Below are 22,939 nucleotides of genomic sequence, written 5' to 3'. Positions count from 1 at the left end.
GTTTTGCAAAGAGAGTTTGAATAAAAGGGCATTCATGGGTGTATGCTTTCTTCGTGGGCACATCCCAAAGAGGGCGTAAGAAAGAGGACTTGCATCTTGTTCCTTCGTGCACTGAGTCCCGAAAGGTGGGTAGCTGTGTGGAAGGCCCAGGTGCTGGGGACACAGGAATGAGTGTCGCACTCTGACCTCTGCAGAGCTCCGTTTTACGAAGGAGGCAGAGACCTGCCTAAAAATATACGGTCCAGGTGGCAGGAAGGGGGGTCGATGAGTCTTGTGGGGGTGGGAGGAGGTGTGGCTGGGGTCCAGGGATGGCCTCCTTGAGGAGGAGAAGCTTCGAGTGAATCCTGAGCGAGGTGGGGGGTTCGCCGGATCAGGTGGGCGTGTGGGAGGCGTTGCAGAGGCGTGAAAGTGTGAAGCGGCAAGGTGTGTTAGGACAACGAATCCTGACTCAGAGGCTGGAGCCCTAGGGTGCGAGGTGGAGAAAGGCAGGTGAGGAGCCTGGCCAGGAAGCCTAGGGCCAGCTCTGGGAGGCCCTTCAGGACTTAGCTGCCCTCTGGGGGGCGGGGGGAGGGGCCTTCTCTGATTAGTGTCACTCTTTGTCTCCTTTCCCTGCTTTAACATTCTTCCTGGTGCTAGCATCGGGCCCGTTAGAGGTCCGTGCACTTGCTGCCCATGTCCTGCCATGAGGAGGGAAGCCCAGGGAGAGCGGAGACTTCCTTCAGGTGTGACTGTAGCCCCAGTGCCTCGGATTGCCTGGCCTTGAGTGCCGTCGAGTTTGAGCTTCATCCCCCGAGTGGTGGGGAACCATTAGCCTGGACTACATTAGGGGCAGGTGTGGGTCACATGAGTATGTTCGAGTGTTAGAAAGGGTAGGACGAGTGACACTTAGAGCTGATGACAGGTCTTTTGGAAAGGAGCTCCTCGATGCACTTGGAGGGTCAGGGAAGGACGGTCCTGTTCCCAGGCGACCGCGGATGGGCCCCAGTTTTGCTGACCTGGTTAATAAGCAATAGCTAATACAGTCTCCTTCTCCTGGAGAGCTTTTAAAATGGCACTAAGAATTGTAGAGATGCTCAGTGAATCATTTTTCCTTCTCCACAAAGCTGCCCAAGCATTCCAACAGAGCTCTTGGCGTCCTGCAGTCACGTGCCATGTGGCGATGATACAGTCAACAACGGGCCACGGGTACTGTGGTGGTCTCATGAGGTTATAATGGAGCTGAGGAATTCCTGTGGCCTAGTGACCTTGTAGCTGTTGTGATGCGGCAGCGTGGCGCTTCAGTCACGTGTCTGTGGTGGCGGCGCTGTAAGCGAGCCTGCCACGGCTGCCAGTCCTGGAACCGGCGTGTGGTCCTATCACTTGATAATGGTAATATGTGACTGTGTTACTGGTTTGTGCATTTACGATATGTTTCGTCATTATTTTAGCATGTACTCTTCATATTTACTTAAAATACAGCGTGTGAAACAGCGTGCTATGAGGTGCCAGCAGCAGCCTCAGATATCTCATGTTTACCACGTCCCTTGAATGCGCATGTTTTCTTGTACCTGAGTCACTGTTGTGTTGTTTTGTACAGTAACACACTGTGCAGACGTGTAGCCTAGGAGCAACCGCTGTACCATGTGGCCAGGTGTGGGGGGGCCTTCCGTCTGGGCTGGTGTGAGTGCACTCAGTGGTGTTCACACAGGGTGAATTGCCTCAGGATGCATCTCTCAGAACGTATCCCTGCTAAGTGGCACGAGATTGTGATCGCTTTCTTCATTTATTGGTAGTTCAGTGACAGACTGATTTGAGAAATCTCAATTAATTATCTTTCTTTGAAATGCATTGAATGCTCTGATAGAACTGGTTTTTTATGTAAAAATAGGTTTTCATGGACTTCAAGATAGCTGGTCTTACACCTATTTGTGTCTCGCAGTTCGGTTGTCTGCAAAATTAAAAAAGATGGGGAGTGAGCATTCTGCAGTGTTTCTGACACAGCTGATGCGTGTGTCATCCTGTTTAGGGGCTTGTCGAAGGAATGAACGCCTCCACGTACACACGTTTTCCTGATCACTAACTTTTATCACTGGAAGACCTGAGTATCTTTTGTTTTTTTGTTTGTTTTGGATAGAAATCTTTCTAAATCAAATTATTTTACTTGCTTGTGTTCATAAACAGAGTGCGTTCAACATTCTGTGAATTTTCGTAATTATCGAAGCGTGGGTTACCATTAGGGTAACGTATTGGCACTTGTCCCTGTCTTGGCGAGTGACTCGGAATGCCGTCTTTGCCAAGGTGCCCACGGTTTTCAGGTAGCAGATACGTCTACCAGCAGACCCCTGGGTGTGTTTTGGAATTTACTCAACGTGGGTCTTTGAAGGCTGGGAACCGAAATGACTTACTTGCTTTCTAAAACGAGGGGAAATAGGCCTTGGTGAGGCTCTGTCTGCGAAGTCCGGTGGGTGAACTATCCATAGGCTTAAGGTTTCAAAGAAAGAGGACTCATTTTTCAGTTCTTATATTTAACCATCCATACTTGAAATTAAAAAATTATAATATTATTTCAATGGGCAATATGGCTGGGTTTGCAGGGTGAGAAAATAATTCCCAGGCCTATTATACTCTTTGACTAGAAGGCTCTTGGCTTACCTTTGGTTCCAAGGTGTGTGAGGTGAGGTCACCAGAGGTGTGTCCTCTACTAAACGTTTGTTTTCCATCATCTTTGACAGCAGTGACTATTTACTGAGCATCTACCACATGTAAGGCATCGTGAAGAACATAGGGAAGTGGCTTCTTCCTGGGAATTCAAATTCTACTTTGGAGGTGCACCAACGTAGGTACCTGGAATTTGTCAGAAGGTGCAGTGAGTGACGCAACCCTGGACACGCCCATGGCTGAGCAGACAGACAGCTTCCAGGTTCACTCCGATGGAGCCGAGGGGAAGAGACCCCGAGGAGGGTGACACTGTGGGGTCAGCCTCGTTTGTCAGAGCTGTTGTATGTGGTGTCCAGATTAGCAAACCCAAGTTCAAGCTTGTCTGTTCACGTCAGGCCAGTGGGGTGGACAGCAGGGCCCCTGGGAGCTGGGGCAGGGGATCACTCCCATGTGGGGAGAAGGCAGTTCAGGGATCGAGGAGGATTAGTGTTGGCTCTTGACTGATGAGCACAGTTGCTGTATTTCAGAAGGCGAGGGAGGGCCGGCCAAGGGGAACGTAGTGCCCGGGAGGGGGAGGTGGAGAAGGGCCAGGTGTGTGTCGCAATGCGGATTTGTTCTGTTCTCAAGAGAGCGTGTTCATTCTCCCAGTTTCTGCCTCTGAGCCTCCTGGTGGGAAGACAATGGGTTCTGGGGTTGGATGAACTTGGATCTCGAGACCAGTTCTACCACTTCCTCGGGCTGTCATCTTCAGCAATTTTCTTAGTCCCTCTAACATCAGCTCTCTCATAAAAGGCAGGTAGATAATAAGACTGATCTGATGACTCTGGAAAAATAAATGAGACTTGCATTTGACCCCGTACTGTAGAAGCCTCGAGTAGGCTCAGTAAATGGTGATTGTCTTTTTGGCTTCTGCTCAGGGTCCCTGTCTGGAGCCTCCTGGTGCCCACAGGCTGTGTCCACCTACTGACTCATTGACAGTCGGCTCAGCAGGTGCAGGAGGAAACGCATGACCTCATCTTCCTACGTGGCTCTGCCTTTTCAGATCTGTTCCCTTTCATGTGGCCATTTTCAGTCCAATTAGAGTTTGAATTCTTACAATTAACCTAGTTCAGACTCTTCGGGTCATCTTTGATTAATTTTTGCCTTTCACGTGACATTTTCTAGTCTGTCATCTGTTCCTGTCCATTTGTTTCCCTCGTACTGCCCTGGTTCCCCTCCGCACTGGGCTCACGTCAGTTCTCAAGAGGGTTGCTCAGAGGCTTGTCCGAGGGAGTGATGTGAGCCAGCCTCTGTCCACCCAGCACATTCTTCAGTTACTGCTGAAACCCCCTCTGTTTCCGTAGTCCTTTGATAGAGCTATCCCTTTTCCACCTAACCTTGTTCTTCATTAGTTCTCAACGTAACAGGGGATGTTTTATTTGTGCTTACTGCGTGCCAGCTATGCGTGAAGGCCTTTATTTATATTAGCCCATTTTTCTTTGTAACAGTCCAATGAGGAACTATTATTCTTGCCTTTTTATAGGGGAGGAAAACGAGGTGCAGGGGAGTGAACTGATTGCCCAAGGCTGCATCACTAATCAGCTTTTGAATGCAGGAGCCCTGGCTCCAGATCCTGTGTTCTGCAGACCTGCCCTGTCTTCCTCGCCTTTCACCCATGTGAACTCCTGGAGAGCGGGCGCTGTGCCATTCATCTCTGCTCACCGTGTTCCATACATTGTGTTGATGTACAGTCGGCACTTACTAAAGGCGCGCGCTGCCTAATCTCCTCCTTTCCCCTCTGAGACCCAGCTCACGCCACTGTCCCAGCATCGTGGTGGGAAGGTGGACGGAGCAGGGAGTGTTCTCCTACAACCTCTTTATGGCGGCGGGGCTGGGGGGGGTCGGTTCAGATGACAGGCACCTACAGGATCTGACCTTGGTCGGGTTGTGTCCCTTAAGCCCCTCTATAAAGTGGGGATAATAGTACTGCCTGCCTCACAGAGTTTATATGAAGTGCCTTCGTCCTGGGTTCAGTGCATGGGAAGTGGTCAATAAACATTAGCTTTATGACGCCCTCTCACCCCTCACCTCTTTCAGGTAACTTTTGTCTGTTCTTTTAAGCCTATGCCAACCTGTATGTTCTCTCTGTCACTTGGGTAACTTATTCAGCTGGCAAAGAACTAGATACTTTTTCCTGTTTGACCACCTACTAACTGTGTGACTTTGAGGTAGTCGCTAAATTTTACAAGTCTCGGTTGTGTCACGGAGACAACAGAGGGTTTTTGTGGATTAAGTAAGGAATATGTGACTCATCCTAAGTGCTTGGCACCCTTTGATTTTCTTGCCGTTTTTCCTTCCTTGCTACCCACCCCTTCTCCACTAACCAGCAGAAACTCTGTCACACCTCATCAACAGACTCATCAATGGAATCCAACTTAGATGCTCGGAAATGACCTGGAGGCAAGGGAGGCTCCAGTTGTGCGGGGCGGACTGGACTGTGGTCCGTTAGCAGGAAATCCACGAAGTGGAAGAGCTCCCGCCCAGTGTCCTTCTGCCTTTTGGAAAAGCACTCTTGGTGGTCGTTCTGAACGTGGCCAGCCCTCACGCCAACCAACACAGTGTTGACATCCTTCACATTCATCCGTTCAGTAAATAATTCTTGTATCACGATTCCGTGCTAGGAGCCATCCTAGGTGTTGGGGGTGTGCTGATAACAAAACCACCCTGCTTCTGGCTTTCATGGAGCTTCTTGTGTTGGGGAGACAGACACCAGCCACACAAACACTGAATTATAAAGTGAGATGTGTTATGACGAGAAAGCAAAGGTGCCGTGATCCACAATGAGTGGGACTTAGTGTCGAGAGCCAGGGAAGTGTTCCCATTGGAAGGGATGTTTCAGCTGAGCGCTGAGTAGGAGTGTCTGCCCAGAGAGTCAGTGGAATACCTTCAAATTTATTACTCACCATTTTTCTTTAAGGGAAGATGCTATTTAGTAGTTTATGGAGCTTGAATGATGACAGATGATAATTAGTCTTTGAGGTGCCCAAATATGCAGTCTTTGATTGTTTTTTTTAAATCTAACTTGTGTATAAGCAGTACGTGTGTTGGGCTGGGAGGGGGAGGTGGCGAGTACTTGATCGCAATCAGGCGTTGTGTTTTCATTACATTCAGGTCAGTGCCGTCAGTCAAGCCCATCCGGGCACTTTGTTACATTACAGGTCGAGTTGTCTGGGCTTGCCTCCCCAAAGGCAGGTGCTCTCTATTTTAATCTCTATTATGTATATTTGCTCTGAACGTTGCTTACTCACTGGAAATTTGAGCACAAAGAAGGGACACCCCTCAGCCAAGTGTAGTGGGCTCCCACAATACGGCAGCTGTCTAGGGCGTTGTCCTGTAAAACCCCTGGTGCAGTTATCACCACGGGACTCATGCTTTGACCTTCTCTTTCAGGAAGGGTATTTCTTGAAACGTTACAGCAATCTTCCAAGCTCGGGAGCCTGTGATAGTTCTAGAGATGATTTTAGATTATCTGACTGGGCCAAGGGGAGACTGCAGCTGGCATTCGGTCAACACCTGTCACTTGCAATTTCCTTTTTAGCAAGAAGAAGCAGGCCCTGGGAGTCAATTATATCTAGCCATCTTTGCTTTTTAAAAAGTTGTATTTATGTTTGTGATACTTTGTGTTTATAGTGAGTGATAACTAATTTATAGGAGTGATTGAAAGCCTAACAATGATGTTTAAAATGAATTGATTTTTAAAAATTAAGTATGTAATAGTAGAAAGAGCACTCAAATTTGGCAAAATTATACAGCTGGTTCTTGAATGACTGAAGTTTGGGGATCACTGCTTTGGTGTAATCTGGATTTTTCTCCTGCTATCTGGCATTCGGGTTCTACTTCTGAGGGCCTGTTTAAAATTTGGATGTTAAAATCTGATAACACAATAAAATATTACTTCATACCCACTAGTATGGATAGCTCTAATAAAAAATGGAGAATAACAAGTGTTGGTGCAGACATGAAGAAATTGGAACCCTCAAACACTGCTAGGAGGAGTAAAAAATGGTGCAGTCCCTTTGGGAAATAGTTTGGTGATTTATCAAAAAATTAGATCTAGAGTTACCATATGACTCAATAATTCTACTCCTAGGTCTATTCTCGAGAGAATTGAAAACATATGTTCACATAAAAATCTGTCCACGAATGCTCATAGCATCATTGTTTGTAACAGCCCCAAAGTAGAAACAACCCAAGTGTCTCTCTGCTGATGAATGGATTAAAAATTATGGGATAGCCATTCAGGGATATTAGCCAGAAAAAGGGGTGAAGCGCTGATACTTGCTATAACATGGATAAACCTTGAAAGCATTGTGTTAAGTGAAATAAGCCAGATACAGAGGCCAGGTACTGTCTGATTCCATTGATACAGAATGTCCAGAATAGGCAAACTTAGTGAGAGAGAAGGTAGATTAGTAACGGCAGGGGTTGGGCCGAGGGGGGATGGACAGTGACCGCTGATGGGTATAGGGTTTCTTCTTGGGATGCTAGAAATGTCCTCGAATTAGATAGCGGTTATGCAACTTTGTGAACAGATGAAAAACCACTGAATTGTACACTTTAAAAGGATGAATTTAATGGTATGTGAATTATGTCTTAATAAAAAATCAGGCATCATAAAAGTCTGTGGCTGGTCATAGATGTCTCTATATTGTCACCACTGCCCTGTAGGATGGGACATCTGCCATTGCCCCGCTGTTATTCAGATTGTGCTTTCTCTGATACAGCCCGTGTGGCCTTTGGAGCCAGAATTCTAACAGAGACTGACATGGGAGGGCTCCCCACTGCTGTGCAAAACATAACATTTTGTTTTCATTGACACAGTGGATATGTGAGTTATTATACAAGGTCCAGCACAAATAACTCCCTTCTTATTACAAAATCTTTTATCACTAAGTCGTAAGTATGTAATTCTGTAATGTTACAATATCACACTCAAGCTCACCATATGACATTTTAGGTGAAATGTTCAAATTGAAACTATAAATTATTACACCCACCACGCTCAAGCAGGTGTTACTTCGGGGGACCTTGTTGAGAATTAATGAAGTTGAACGGTAGAATAGAGACTGGAACCTGGGTCTTTAATACTATACTTTCTAGTATAATTTATAAACAAATTGTCACACATGTGAGCAGTAGTGGCCAAGGTCAGAGTTGCAACATGGAATTGAACATGAGAAAGTTTACTTTTGTCAGATTAACTCACCTATTTGTAGTCTAATTTACCTTTGCATGGATGACACTTATAAATATTGACTCAAGATGTTGTTAATAAAAAATAGAGTGCTTCATAATTTACAAAGCACTTTTAGTTTGAAGCTTTGGAAAGTGAGGTCCAGAGGTAATAATGGTCCTAGATGCGTAGGAAAGTAAGAAGTCCAGCTGGGTTTTAAGTCCGATGGTCCGACATGTGTAGAAATACATGTCCACTCTATTTTCATTCTTTCTTCAGGTCCTGTGCTTGCTTTGGATTGTGAGGACCCACTTATTCTTTATTTATTCAACAGTTACTTTCCGAGTGTCTACTGTGAGCATGTTCACAAGCTGGAGATTTGTAGGTAATGACATAGACAAGGGCCCTACCTCTTATGGTGCAGTTTAGAGGGAGGAGGCAAATGGAAGGTCATTGGCCTAATAAGCATGGTCATTTCAAATAGTGATGTTTTAAGAAGAATACAAACAAGTGGTATGACAGAACCGATTTTGATACATATGAGATAGATGATGCCTACCAAGAAGGGCTTCTGGTGGCTAACTGGGTGCAAATGTAAGAATGGAGCCCAGCAGCTGTCTGTAAACAGGGACTTCTCATGCAAGCTGCATTTCGGAGAGAAGCCTGCACCAAACTGCCTGCCTGCACTGTGTTCCTAGCTGAGCTAGTTCTTGTAAAGGAGTTTCTGGAATGGCATTCCAATCCCTAGGGCTGAAACTTTTCCTGTCCAATCAGAGCAGCCCGATTTTCATTAGCATCTTCATCAACCAATCAGAGTGGCTGTACTTGGACCAGTCAGGACAGTGCTCTTTGGACCAATCAAATTGTGAGGATTTGGAGTCCACATCTACAGGAGAACAGACTAGTCAGGCACTGGTGGTGGAAACTTCTCTATATAAGTCAGCTATTCTTGGCTTAGGGAGTGCACTTTTCCTTTCCATTAAAGGCTGAAGATGCATTTCCCCAGCTGAAGCTGAAACGTGGAGGATCCTTGACGTAACAGAGCAAAGCAGAACAGAGCAGAGCAGGAAGGATCAAACCTGAGCAGAGCAGAGCTGCCGCCTCATCCCAGAGCTGCCTCCTAGCCCTGCTGTGTCACAGTTGAGCTCTTTGCCCTGCAAACTTCCCTTCTTCACCGTGCCCCAAATTGGGGGTTTCTGTTGACACTGAATTGACAACAACAATCATTGGTGGACACATAGGTGGACTTTTCGAGATTGGAGGGTCAGGGAGTGCTCCTCAGAGAGGGGACAATCAAGTTGCGACCAGAAGTACCCAAGAAAGTCAGCTGGGAAAAGACCTGGCTGAAGCCCTTTCTAGGGAGATGAACCTTTAGTGTAGTGCAAATCCTTGGCACTTCCTGGGTTCCTCATAGGATCAGATTTTGCGACTTGAATTTAAACCATTGTTCTCTTCATCTGTATACACATGATTTTCTACTTTTGGGTAGAATGTGTGTATCTATCTATATACACACATATATCAGACATACTATAAATAACAAATATAAAAAAGAAAAATATCATTCTAGATGTGTCATTTCCTTATCAGGCATAAGCCTCATGCAAAATCACCTTCTAGGAATATGGCCCATGGTTGTTGCTTGGATGACTAAATAGATGGTTTTTTGGTGTTTTTTTTTAGATTTTACTTATTTATCTTTAGAGGGGAAGGGAAGGAGAGAGGGAGAGAAATATCAATGTATGGTTGCCTCTCATGGGTTCCCTGCTGGGAACTGGCCTGCAACCCAGGCACGTGCCCTGACTGGGAATTGAACTGCAATCCTCGGGTTCACAGGCCCGCGCTCAAACCACTGAGCTACACCAGCCAGGGATAAACAGATGTTTTGAAGAAGAAAATGGCAGTTCTCAGTTGCTGGCCCTCCTCAGGACCACCTGCTGACCATATTTTTCACGGGGATCAGCGAAGGCTTCTGTAAGCGCCCCTCCTCCCACGAATGCTGCAGGGAAACGTCTGGTTGATGCTTATTCTACATCTCAAAGTTGGCTCAGATGGAATGAACTCTTTGTTCTGGGGAAAATGTCATTTTTTCAGAACTCCCAAGCAGAAAGCTTTTGTTTTGTTGGTATTGCCATGTCTCCCCAAAACAACAACAACAAAAATAATCGAATGAAAAGACTGAGGTGACATGAGTCAAATATCTTGAGTCTTAGGTGGGTGGTGGTGGTGATGGTGTTTGGTGAGGGTTGGGTAGGAGGTCCTGTAGAAAAGGTTTCAGTGCCCGTGTCTTCACTCAAGGACTGGCCTTGGTCATGACTGTCAAGCTCTTCGGACTCTCATTGGAAGCAAGATTGCCATCTCACCTGCATTTCCTCTCCCCAAAGCGTCACCTCCCTCCTTGCTGTCCTGCGCTGCGTCCTGCAGCCCTACCCTGTTTGTTCTCTCTTTGGTTGACTCCTCATAGAGCAGCACTCCCACATTTTCTAACCCTCTGTGAAAAAACCATACAAGTGGAGGAGAATAGCTTAATACACCTTTCTTCACTCATCCTTTCTCCCTTCCCCCACACAAGTTTTCTTTCAGGGAGTTCTCAGTTCAGTCTCTTCGGGCCAAGCCAGACCCCAGAGCGGACCCCAGTTTCGCAGTACTTCCCAGTTTTGCAGCATCCTTGCCTGTGTGTCCTCCCACGGGGCAGGTGCTGCTTGTGCTTCTGTTTGTGGTCAGATGCAAGTCAGTGCATGAGCCGTGTGAACTGGACTATTCTTTACTTTGGGAGCAAACGCCAGACAGGGTTTGTTCTCTCTTGTTTCTTTTTGTTTCCTGTGGCCGCTGGATATACAGGTGGGCGTGCACCTGCGCTGACAGCTACTTCTCATCTTCTTTTCCTTTGTAGTGTTGTTTCTCCCTGCCTTTGTCTTTTTCGGGGATGCTGGTGGCATACAGAAAACTTGTCAGGTTTTTGGAAAACAACTTTGGAAAATACAGGTAGAGAGTTTTGTGAATTCCACAGATATTTGATCCTTTAAAGGCAGCCACATTTATTGGTGTGTTACTACCCTCTATGGTCACCACTGGCCTAAAGGACCAGTTTCGAGAGCCACATTCGAAAGTGAAAGAGCTATGAAAGAATTCTATCCAGATTTCTTGGTGGGAAAATATAGAGTTTATCTCACCTGGATTTTGGAGAATTACTAAGAAACGTGGAACACCAAGTCCTGCAGATTGCTTGTTGCTAATCCACCCGCCCTGTGGAGGAGTTGGTGTCCCCAGTTTATTTATTTATTTAGGGTTTTTTTTGTTTGTTGGTTTTTTGTTTTAAAGATTTCATTTATTTATTTTTAGGCAGAGGGGAAGGAAAGGAGAAAGAGACGGAGAGAACATCGATGTATGGTTGCCTCTCACGCAACCCCTACTGGGGACCTGGCCTGCAACCCAGGCATTTGCCCTGACTGGGAATCAAACTGGTGACTCTTTGGTTCACAGGCCTGTGCTCAGTCCACTGAGCCACACCAGCCAGGGCCCCAGTTTCTTACTTTTCTCAACTTACCCATCTAGAGGGGAGAACCATTGTGTTTATCTGGCCATTCAAATTTCTGAGGGCAGTTGTAGGCTTAATGACAAGTTGGCTGGATGACTTGTGTAATTTCCTGTGACATCAAACTGTGCCTCCCTCAGTTATGGGGACAGCTGACCATTCTGCCTTGGAGGACGGAGGGGCTGTACCTGCAGGTGAAGGGCAGAGACCTTGGCTCCAGTCCCTCAGGCATGTACTGCGCTGGGACTGTCAGTGCAGTAGCTGTCGTGTTCCTGTGTGGCCTCGGGCAAGTCGCCTCCCCTCTCTGTGCCTCAGTTCTTTGTCTCCAGTGTGGGGTACTTATGGTCTATGTTTGTGGGGACATTAGGAGGATTTAAGGGATTTATGTAACATTCAGTTTGGGGAAGGTACCTACCACATAGTAAGTGGCATTTAACCATTTGTTGTTATGATATTTGTAATTTTATCTACTCATCTTCCCAAATTCTAGTTTATTCTTAATTTTGTGTCGCAGAAGATTTGATTTCTAGTTATCTGCAGTACTTGGTATAAGCTATACCAATCCTATTGCATTTCGCATTTAAGGGTTTTAAGTGGTTTGAGGCCAACGGTTTAGCAGGTCTAAGCCTGACTGTCTTCCGCTTTCCCACCACACGCAGGTCTCTGTGCAGCGTTCCACGTGCAATTTGCTCCTGTGCCGAGAAGGCGCCCTGGAGAGGACGCTGGTCCCGTAGGCCTTCAGGCTCCTGCAGGCCTTCGGGCTCCTTCAGTGGACTGGAACGTTGTGTACTGTATATCAGTGGGAATGTTTCCATGTGTAGAATTTTTTTTCATCCTGAGTCAGTCCCAGCTGAGCTTATGCATGGCCTGTATTCTTGTTAAGTAGGCTACAAAAGGAAGACTATCATTTTTAACATTCTGCTGTAACTTTGGGCCTATATGATCTTATCACTATAACCCCAGAAGCCCTACTTTTCCACATGCCAGCTACCTGCCCTGTGGATGGGAACTGGCTTTGATATTTGAGCCCTCGACCCTTCTGTTAACAGGGCTTTGGGGACAGTGGTGTCTTATTAATGTGAAGAGCCGGGGGAAGAAGGCAGTGCCCTAAGACTCCAGAATCATAGACAGTAGCACTCGTGGGTCCGTGGGGCTCACTCTCCAGCCGCCGCGTGTCGCACTGTGGCAAATAGGTGATCTGCCGGAGGTCACAGCCAGAAAGAACCAGAGCCAGAAGCCCATGCACTCGTTTTCCTCCGTGATGTCTGGGTAGAAGGAGCATCACGCAGACAGGCCTCAAGGTGGAAAAGAGCTTGGGGTCTCAAGATACCAGGCAGAACCAGTGTCCAGCAGAGTGGTTGGGGGAGGCTGTGGCACCAGGTGAGGTCAGAGAGACGGGCAAAAGCAGACAGACCAGACTGGTCTTGGTTGGGTGTGCACTTTTATCCCCAGTACCGTGGGAAGCCAGCAGGGCCTAGACAAGGGAGTAACATTGAAACTGCACTAAGGAGGCTTTGATGGACCTTAAAAGACATTTAGGTGAAGTCCTATGACTTTTTTCATGCATTCATTTGTTTCACAAATATTATTGTGCACCAGTAATGATAAGCAGTAGTCAAAAAGAGGCCTGTACCTTCATGGCACTTACGTCCTGATACAAATCTTATAACATTTTTATGTGGAATCCATGATTTTGGCAGTTTCCCAAATTTCGGAATACTAGTACCATGGACCACTCAGGTTTTGTTTCGTCTCCAATTCACTCTGTCCCAGAGGGGCCACCTAAGCACCTGGGAGTTTCCGTGAGTCTCTCCAGCACCTTTTCTTCTGAGCACTTAGAAAATCGAGGCCCTGAATACATTACATTTTTGAATTTCACAAAGTGAATAGAGGGTTATGTATTTCGTTGTGTTCTAAGCCCTTTGTACATATTGACATTTAATTTCACTCACGCATCTGTGTAGCAGGTAGTGTCACCCTCCCTGTTTTACAGACGAGGCAGCGCAGTGGCCTGTCCCGGGGACCCCACTGGCAGGAAGCCGGACCGGGATCGGCGCTCAGGCTCTTCGCTCCTGCCCCACAGTTTTGATATAAGTCCTACAATGGTATTTTTTAAAATCATGAAACATCTTTCCCCTTTTGTGTTTGGGTTTCCTTTGGATGGTTAGGGTTATTTGTAGCCAGTTTTAGTGGAAGTAAAGGAAGTCCTGGCCCTCTCTTACTCTGGCTCCCGTTCTGTGGGGGCCTGCTGGTCCTTCACGATTTTTTCCGCATGGAGTTATCTGTTCACCCTAATTTGTGTAAATGGAATGCGTTTAATTTTACTCCATTTTTTGATGTGCTTCAGACCAGCCAGGCTTTCTGTCATTTCCCCTGACAGACAGCAAAGAACTGGCAAATGGGCGCATTTGACAAACAGGGAAAAGTGTATGGTTTATTGCAAATGCTAAAACCAGTTTACTTGAAATTGGGGATTTTGTTTCCCTCCTTTGTGAGACGGCATAATAGTTTGATTTAGCTATTTATAAATGTTTAATTGTATTTTAAACAATAGGGTAAATGGACAATAGGCCCTAACTTATCGGAATAATAAAACTGGGGGCAATACTATTTAAAACCTTGCATATTCATTTATGTGTCCCTTGAGGCGAATGTCTTTAGGCCACTCTGGATTCCGTTTGTAGGCCGGTAGCAATAAGATGTTTCTGCTCGGTAATTCTCCTACGTCTTGGGGGTCTTTTGTTGAGGTTAGTTTATTTATATTCCCCAGAATCTTTAAGGAGTTTCTGCCCCCCTTTTGGGGGAAATGTTCTTGTATTCTTCAGTTCTCTGTCTGTGATCATTTGCACCCCTCGTTCTATCTGGAATCCTCATCACACCTCCCATCTCAACCTTCTTCTCTGTGTCTAAAATAGTTTCTTAATGCTCTAAAGATACTTCTGAAATCCTGTTTCTGCAGTGATACTTTCCATAGTTAGTTAAAAGAGAAATCTGGTCTCAGCCCTGGCTGGTGTGGCTCAGAGGACTGAGCACTGGCCTGTGAACCAGAGGGTCGCTGGATTCATTCCCAGTCAGGGCACAAGCCTGGGTTGCGGGTCTGGTCCCTGGGTAGGGGCCACGTGAGAAGCAAGCATGCACTGATATTTCTCTCTGTCTCTTTCTCCCTCCCTTCCCCTCTGTCTAAAAAATAAATAAATAAAAACTTAAAAAAGAAGAAATGTGGCCTCATCTTTATTTCTACTTGTTTTGTTATTCGAGGATGAAGTTTAATGAACTTCCATTGTACATAGTTTCTTCACTTTAATTTTAATGGACTAATTTATTCTGTGTATGAAAACCACTACAGATCAGTTTTGTGCTTATCTTTTGAACAGTGAACTTGTTTGGCATGACAAACATGAATTCTAATTCAGTCGGTCTTTGGGCCTCGTTTATTTCACTTAGGAAAGCGTTTATCATGTGTGGATGAGTAAATGTCATTGGGTTTCTGTTAGTTTCCTGGGCTGCTGTAACAAAGCCCCACAGACTGGGTGGGTGAAACAACAGATTTATTTTCTTGCGCTTCGGGAGGCCAGAAGTCCGAGATCATAGTGTTGGCAGGGTTGGTTTCTTCCGAGGCCTCTCTCCTTGGCTTGCAGATGGCCACCTTCTCCCTGTGTCTTCACATGGTCTTCAGTCTCCTCTTCTTATGAGGATATCAGTCATATTGGATTAGGGTCCGTCCGTGTGACTTTTCTTTAAATTAATCTCTTTAAAGATGCTACCTTCAGATAGTCATGTTCTGAGCTATGGGGGCGGGGTTAGGTCTTCAACGTAGGCATCTTGGGGAGACACAGTTCAGCCGTAACAATAAGCAAGAGAAGAGCGCATCCTGAAGGAGAGTGCAGGACACTGGTCCTCACCTGGTTTAGAACCGGCTACGTGATTTAGGGTGGAATTCACACTAATTAGCCTATTGTCCATACCTCCCCAATTTTTGGGGGCTCAGTGAAATCTGAAGTACTTTCTAAGCACCTCTAAGATGCTATGTTTCTTGCTTCTTAATTGGGAAGACAGTTGGGCAGGTGATTTTATGCTGTGTTTGCTGGGTAGCATGCAACAGATCAGAGCCTGTGTCAAATAGACTGATTTGAATCCGATCTCTTTTCTTCTGTGTGCAGTTGAAGAAAATGGCTCTAAAGGCGCTTCTGTTGGCACCTTACAAGCTTTGTGACTGTGGAGAGGTTATGCAGCCTCCACAAGCCCTAACTTAGCCACCTGGGTAGTAGGCATGGTGTCCTTAAGGGCTCTCCTTGGCTTTAGTCCTCTGTCACTGATGCCTGCAGCAGATAGATTCTGCCCCTTTGCAGATGCCCTGGGTAGCCCCAGGTGCTGAGACCCAGCCCCTGCAGCCCAGGTGGGGCATTGCTGCAAACACCTGCTGGCTGGTGGGGCCTCCACTGCCTGCTTGACTTGCACGTCACAGAGACCACTCGTGGCTCCATGAGGTCAAGGTGGAGCAAGTGTAATGTCAGAGCTCCCCACCTCGTTTGCTGTGGGATGGGGCCCTTCTGCCTCACAGACGTCATTTCAGGGAAATCAGATCAGTTCCAACACATCTGGTTACCATAAAACAAGGGGTTCTTACTTCTTCTTTCCATATTTAATACCACCAAATGGTTATCAAGAAATTGTTCCTCTTCCTGAATCTTATCAGGAGGCAAATGGGGAACGTTTGTGGGACAGAGATGTCATTTAACCTAGGACATTAGATTCTAAGGTCCCCAAACTTCGGTATTGCCAGAAATAAGTGCCAGACTTTTGCCTACTTTTCCTAAACCAGAGAGCACCCACAGAGCAGGGCATTTGTGAGGGGTCAATGAAGTGCGTGTGTGTCTGTGTGTGTTTGAGGGGGGCGGGGCTAGCAGTGTGCCTTTCACATACGTTGTTCTAGTTAAATTGAGTTTTTATGCTTTGTTTTGGGATTGAGATTATGTAAATCTGCTCATTTAAAACACTAGATGGCCTTTGTTATTAGATTTCAGGATTTCAATGGACTCAGGTAAAATTTTATTTCTTGAAAACTGTTGAAACGAGTTGACCAGAGAGTTCTCTGTCTAGGAGTAAAGATTCCCAAGTTCGATTTGACTAACCTATTTTAATCATTATATGATAACATTAGAACACAACCCTGTGGGCAGTAGCCTTTGGCCTGGAAAATTCCCATAAAGCGAACTCATTTAATGTTGCCTTTTTCTGGTACCACTGCTAGGATTTTTTTTTTGCCTTTGGATTCTGTATTCATCAGAGCAAGAAGTTTTTTAGTAGCAAGGGACAAGCATGTAGGATATTATCGGGGCATTGTTTTCTCCCTCTCAGGGATTTATTTCCAGAGAACTGATCAGAAAAATGACTGCAAGCATCCCCAAGGCGCTGTTCTTATGACTTCCATTTGAAAATGAAGGAAGAACCTCTGTCTTCTGTATCCATATATCAAACATCAAGAAAGATTTTGATTGTCCCCCCCGCCCCCCCCGAGTCACATGGTCATCCTGGAACCTGAAGCTGGTTGACTGATGAAATATGGTGGGGACGCATCCTGATTGGCAGGCCCGCAGGAACCCCGTGGGCTGGGAGAGGAGTGGAGACCCACGGGAAGAGCCTCTTAGCAAACAGTCAGCTGTGTCCAGATAGCAAACTGGGCACTTCACGTCGTCAGGGATTTAGTGTTTATTCTTCCAGTGGAACGGGAATGGGAAGGTCATGACCATAAAACTGAACTGGACCTACTCAGACATTTTAAGCTATTCATTTCCAGTGTGTCTGAGCTGAGGATACACTTGAAAGGCGTCCACCAGGTGGGCTACACGTCATACAGACAGTCGGATAGTAGCGCGTAACTGGTGACTTCTGAGAGTCAAGGAGCCGAATGACATTAATGGCCCTTTTGCTTTTGTGCTAGGGCTGGACGACTGCCTGCAGCAGTATGTGCACAAGTTTGAGCGGGAGAAGGTAAACGGCGAGCAGCTGCTGCGGATCGCCCACCAGGACCTGGAGGAGCTGGGCATCACGCGCATCGGGCACCAGGAGCTCGTGCTGGAGGCTGTCGACCTTCTCTGTGCTCTGGTTAGTTCAGCCAAAGGGGGTCTGTACCGGGAGGATGTGCTTTAGGACGTTGTTCTCTGAAATCTTCCCGGTTTGCCATTGAGCGTATCCTCGTTTCCTTCATGAGTCACTGATGTGAACTGGAGATAATGTGAGAAGCGAAAGAAAGAAAGCGGTCATTTCCCACATTCAGAGTTGGCAAATCGTGGCCTGTGAGTTCAGTATGGTACACTGTCTGTTTTCATAAATAAAGTTTTATTGGGACTCAGCCAGGCCCATTCATTTATGTGTGGTCCGTGCCTGACAGTGGCAGAATTATTTGTAATGGGGACCATGGGGTCCCCCAAAGCCTAAAATACTACTTTGCCCTTTACAGGAAAAATGTGTCTGTTACTGAAAAACTTCTCCTTAGTCTTGTTTTTGAATCCTTTGTAAAGAATAAAAAGATGGAGATGGTCCTGAATGAAAACATCTCCCTCATTGCAATGACAAACAGGCTCTGATTTCCGTGTCTGTTTTTGTTACTCTAAAGAGCATTCTTGTGCTTCACAGGTATTTGTGATATTTCTATAACTGATGCCTGTGCTTGAAGTAATCAACCTGCGAAATGGTAGCTAAATGGGAAAAATGTGGACTTAGTTCCATGTTGCAGATGACTGAGCTTTGCCTTGACCGTGACTGAGTTAGATCCTGCCGGGTTCTGACTCTTGCATTGCACCTGTGGCTAAAAGGAGGGCTAAAACACCTGTAAGGGCATTGCGTCTATATATGGGTGGCATGAGATGGGATCCATGTCTGTCCATCACAGTGCCACACTAAGGGTGCCATTTCCTGAACTGTCAGGATTTGGACAGACTGAGCAGCATTCAAGCCGGGTTAGTAATGCCATGAACCTGAGCCAGGGGCATATACAATTACATCACTGAGAAGGGTGGGAAAGAATGTGCTCCCGATTATTTTGCTATTGCTGGTCTGCGTTCCGTTGATTATATAACACTTGTGGCATTGTGCGTATTCTTTTGCTTAAAATGGACAGAGTCTTGTCTTCGGCTCTGAGATGCGCCACTCTTGTTTAGGAAAGTAATGGGGAAATTATTTGTGGTTGATAAATGAGCTGTCCCAAGGGAGACGCCGTGGCTGAGTGGTGTGACCGGTGGCCTGGGAGGCAGGCTTTCTGCCTTCTGACCATGGGTCTGCTACACACTCCTCACTCTGACCTCCAGGGGAATGGCGGGGACTGCTTTCCCCTCTGTGCCGTAACACTCCCCGAGATGTGGCCATGTACCCGTGTGGGTTTTTGCACTGCCCAGAACATGTCTAAGAGTCCTGTTTATTATTAAAACTGCATTTTTAAATACAGTGGAACATGTTTGAGTTCCCCTTTATTATGATTTCTGGGAACAATGCATTTCACTCTTTCCCGTGTTCTTTTGACTTCGTGGTGGGATTCTGAGGACAGGTAAATCCCTTTGAAATCTACAGCATGAGAGGGAAGGAGGGAGGCGGACTGGAGGCACCATTGCGTACAGCAAGGGTGATAATAAACACAACAGCTGCCTCTCTTTGCTTTCCCCCCTTCCCTACCTCTTAAGCTATTAGGCTGAAATGAACAAAGCTGGATGGACGCCAGGACCTAAAGCTGCGCTTTATCTCCTACAATTTCCTTCTCATTTCCTTTGTAGACAAAGTTCTGACCTCAGACTCACTCTGCACATGCTCGGTGTGCGGCGTGCCAGTGAGTTCCTCCAGCAGCAGGCTCGCTGGGTTTGCAGATGAACACGCCAGTTCTGGGTCGGGGAGAGTTTTAGGGAGTTTGACTAAAATGTGTTTTAGTCTTGAAATGATCTACTTCTTAAATATTCTTATGATAACGAAGGTGTTAATAACACTGTCCGTGTCATCCACTCACACCGTGCTGATCTGCGTATCTATAAACGGGTGATGATTTTTTGCCTTGAAGAATCCGTCCCCTGGGCAGTTCCTTAATGTCACTTGCAGTTGGCTGTGGTGCCATAAATGGGGTTTTCATGTAAACACAGTGTAGCGGATGTTGATGTTATGATGGGCAGGAAAGGAATAGAATTGGAAGTAAGGAAGGGGGGCGGGTAGGAAAAAATAAAACCATTGGAAAGTTTTGGAAAGAAAAGAGCAGGTAGAATGGGTAGGAACCTCCAGTAGGAAACAGCTACTGGTTAAGATCCCAAAACCATTGAGTAGAGACAGACCACAAATAGCTTAGTCCTGGGGAGAGGGCAAGGAGAGAAACCACCTCTTGTGAACGTTGACCTTGACTGGCTGGAGTGGTTTAGGAGAGTGTCATTGATTGTGACACAGACTCAGGACCGCTTCCGGGACTGAATTCAGAGTCGGAGCCCAGTTTTCCCTCCCTACCCTGGAGGCAGGCTCGGGCTGTTCTTTGTAGTGGGATCGTTGTTAGCCACATGTGACTACTTCAATCAAAATTAATTAAAATGAAATAAACTGTAGTTCCTCAGTCGTACTAGCTGCATTTCAAGAGCCCAGTAGCTAGCGGTGGTGACTGGCTGCCACGTTGGGTCAGTGCAGATAGAGAACATTTTCATCACTGCAGAGAGTTCGTGGAGGGGCACTGGCTGCAGGGTGTGCTGGAAAGTAGTAACATGGAATCGTAACCCATTGTCTGTGCCGAATCCACCAAACCCTTGTTAGCTGAAGACCAAGGCAGGGACAGATTCTTTTTTTTTCGAGGTTGCTGCAGGCTGAGAAAAGTGAACGAGGTTGGAATTAGTACACGTACTCAGTGATGCTGCGTGTGTGGGATTGAATGCAATACCTGTAGTGGATCCACCTGCCCAGGGTGCTGCCGCACACTCTGTACCCCTAACTTTACTCACTGCTCATCATTTACCCACAGGGCAAATCATGAAAAATGTTACCTTTTTTATGGGGACAAACCATGCCGGGAGAGTAATCCTTGCTGGCAGTTGGTATTTAACTTGATCTTGCTTGTGAGCTTATTGAGTGCCTTTAGGAAAACTGGAAAGTGTATTTCTTAGGTTGTAGCTTAATTGGCCCAATTCAGAGAGATGTTGATTGTGTGTCTCTGACGCTCCCTTATCACGAATGTTAGATCAGGAGTCGAGCCAGCAGAAACGGGAAAAGAAGGTAGGAGATAGTTGCGTAAGATTGCCCTTCGCTAATACGTGTATAATTTAAGGCACCAGGAAAGTGAGAATCTGCCTGTTTTCTTTTCTCCTGTCTCTTGTGTCTTTTCTCTGCCAGACCAGGAAATGACCTTGGATGGCTGAGTTCTAATGAAGTGACATCTCTGTGGAAAGTTTTTAGTATGTATGTAGATTTTTGGAGGCTTATTTCATTTCTTACCTAGTTTGCATTTTCTTGATACTTTATCTCTAAGCAATTTCCCTTTTAAGGGAAAAAGATATTGAAAATAATCAAATTTGGTCGGAGAAATTATTTATTTTCTGTCTTTGCTACCGGGCACTTAAGTCAGTAGTCCTTTCCTGATTATGTTTCTGCAAGAGAGGTTCTTTTGAGCTAATATAATCAGTTTCTTGTTCTCTTGGATTCATGGAATGGGGTGGTAGGAAAAGAAATTTCCCTTCTTTACTTTGCTCATTTTTCCTTTCTTTTAAAAATTATTTTTTAGTATAGCTATATCTAGCCATCCCTCTAGTCCTGTGACTTGTTTTGGGGGAAAATAAAAAGAATCAGGGCAAACGGAGTCAAAATGAAAAGAAACAGTTAATACGAAGCTATGCTTCCCCTTTACTTTAATATCCAAAGTGGTAGGGTTGTAGGAGTTTGAGGTCTAAAGCTTCCTGCAACACTGACATGCATTTAATCCCCTTTGAGTTTAGGAAGTAAATGTTGTGTGTGGTAATGAAAGTTCTGAGTAATTTATGGTGACGTCGCGGTATAGAAAGCCCACTTCTCTGCTTTTAGTTCAGAACTCTTGACGTAAGTTGACAGGCTGAGTAATGGACTGAATGAGGGGACAGTTCCCTTCAGTCACAGTCACCAGTCCTTCAGGACAAGCTGTAGTCTCATGTGGCTCTTTATCCATTCTCTTGTGAGTCTGGTTCTCTGCACTGAAGAAGCCACGACGAGAATCCACCCTTTTAGTTTTGTCTTCTCTATTGAAGGACAGACACTATTATATCTTAGTCGCTAGAAAAGGACAGTGAGAAAAAAAGAATGAATGTAAAGTTTAGGTAGAACATTTCTGTTAATACAGAGGGATCATTTTTATTATGGAATTTACAGTTTATTTTCAAGGTGTGCAAAAAGAGTTTTCAGTTAATGGATGTGGAAGTGTTTTTTATGTGTATATTTGTACTTAACCCTTAAAAAAATTTCTATCTCCATTTAACATAAATTTAAATATCCAATAAAATCTAGTTAAAGTTTATGTTAAGGTAAATTCTTTTTGTTGTCATTACCATTCTTCTTCTTGCCCACCCCCCCAAAAAAGAACTCCCCAGTATGTTTCTGCTCTGTGTATCTCAATTTTGAGATGTGGCTCCCTCTCCCTGGGGCATTAGAGATTGGGCTACAAGAGAGGAGGGGCTAAGGGACCATTTAGGGACAGGGGACAGAAGCATTGCTCAGATCGAAAGAGGGCCTGCTGGCCTCTCAGAAGAGGGAGGTGTGGATGGCTCTTCTTCGGTAGAGAGTGTGAAAAGGGCGGCAGGGGTGGGGGGCACACAGTATGGTGGTCCAAAGCTCGGGCCCTCTGTGCAGACTGCTGAATTAGAGTCCCCCCCTCCCGCTCATGAGCTGTGTAACTGGAATTTACCTAATGTCTCCGTCCCTCAGTGTTTTCACCTGAGAATGAGAGAATATCATTTCTACCTGCACAGGCTGTTTGCCTGAGAGAGCTCTTGTCCCGCACTCAGCCCAGTTCCAGGCGCACAGGACGTGCTCAGACACGTTGGCCGTTGTGTTAGTTCCAGTTTTTATTCACAGTTTTTAAATGGTGCCACGTTCTTGCCTTGGGATCCTGCTGATCCAGTGTAATGTACCCCAGAAAGATCTTCCTTTTTTGTTAAAATGATTAAACAGACCATAATACGGAAATTCATCTCTCGCTTGCTGCCCAAGTCATCTCAGATTTATGTGTTGTTTTCTGGGATTTGTTCTTTATCTGAAAGAGAGTCTGGGCAATATTGTCAGATGAAATTGATTTTATTAAATCACCCCAATGAGTTGGACGTCGTCCAGAAGGAACATCGGTTAGACGCTCCTGAGGCGGAAATTACATTTCAGGAGAACGACGTTTAGTTAGGAGTGCTCTGTGTCAGCGTGAGGGTCTCATCCGATGGAAATTCATGTCCTCAGTCACCACGTCATTGTCTGCTGGGCTGGAGACATAGTAGGGAGCAACACACACGGCGCCCCGCCCTCACAGACCCTGTGTCTCAGGGAGGCCGACAGCGGCAGACACGGTGGTCTGGAGAGAGGACACATTA

At 45.9% G+C, this 22,939-nt stretch overlaps 1 protein-coding gene across 1 annotated transcript in view; it reads left to right on the top strand.

The window, feature by feature from the left end:
• CNKSR3 (CNKSR family member 3) overlaps positions 1-22,939 on the top strand; it is a 76,339-nt gene that overhangs the window by 24,180 nt on the left and 29,220 nt on the right. Inside the window, exon 2 of the mRNA XM_037052591.1 lies at positions 17,326-17,489. Within this exon, the coding sequence (XP_036908486.1) occupies positions 17,326-17,489 (164 nt within the window). The remainder of the gene's footprint in view (positions 1-17,325; positions 17,490-22,939) is intronic.

This window comes from Sturnira hondurensis, unplaced genomic scaffold (assembly GCF_014824575.4).
Source record: "Sturnira hondurensis isolate 20B ecotype Veracruz unplaced genomic scaffold, ASM1482457v3 Scaffold0000167, whole genome shotgun sequence".
Taxonomy (NCBI): domain Eukaryota; kingdom Metazoa; phylum Chordata; class Mammalia; order Chiroptera; family Phyllostomidae; genus Sturnira; species Sturnira hondurensis.
Note: the sequence above shows the minus strand (reverse complement) of the source record. Positions and strands in the feature narration are given on the sequence as shown.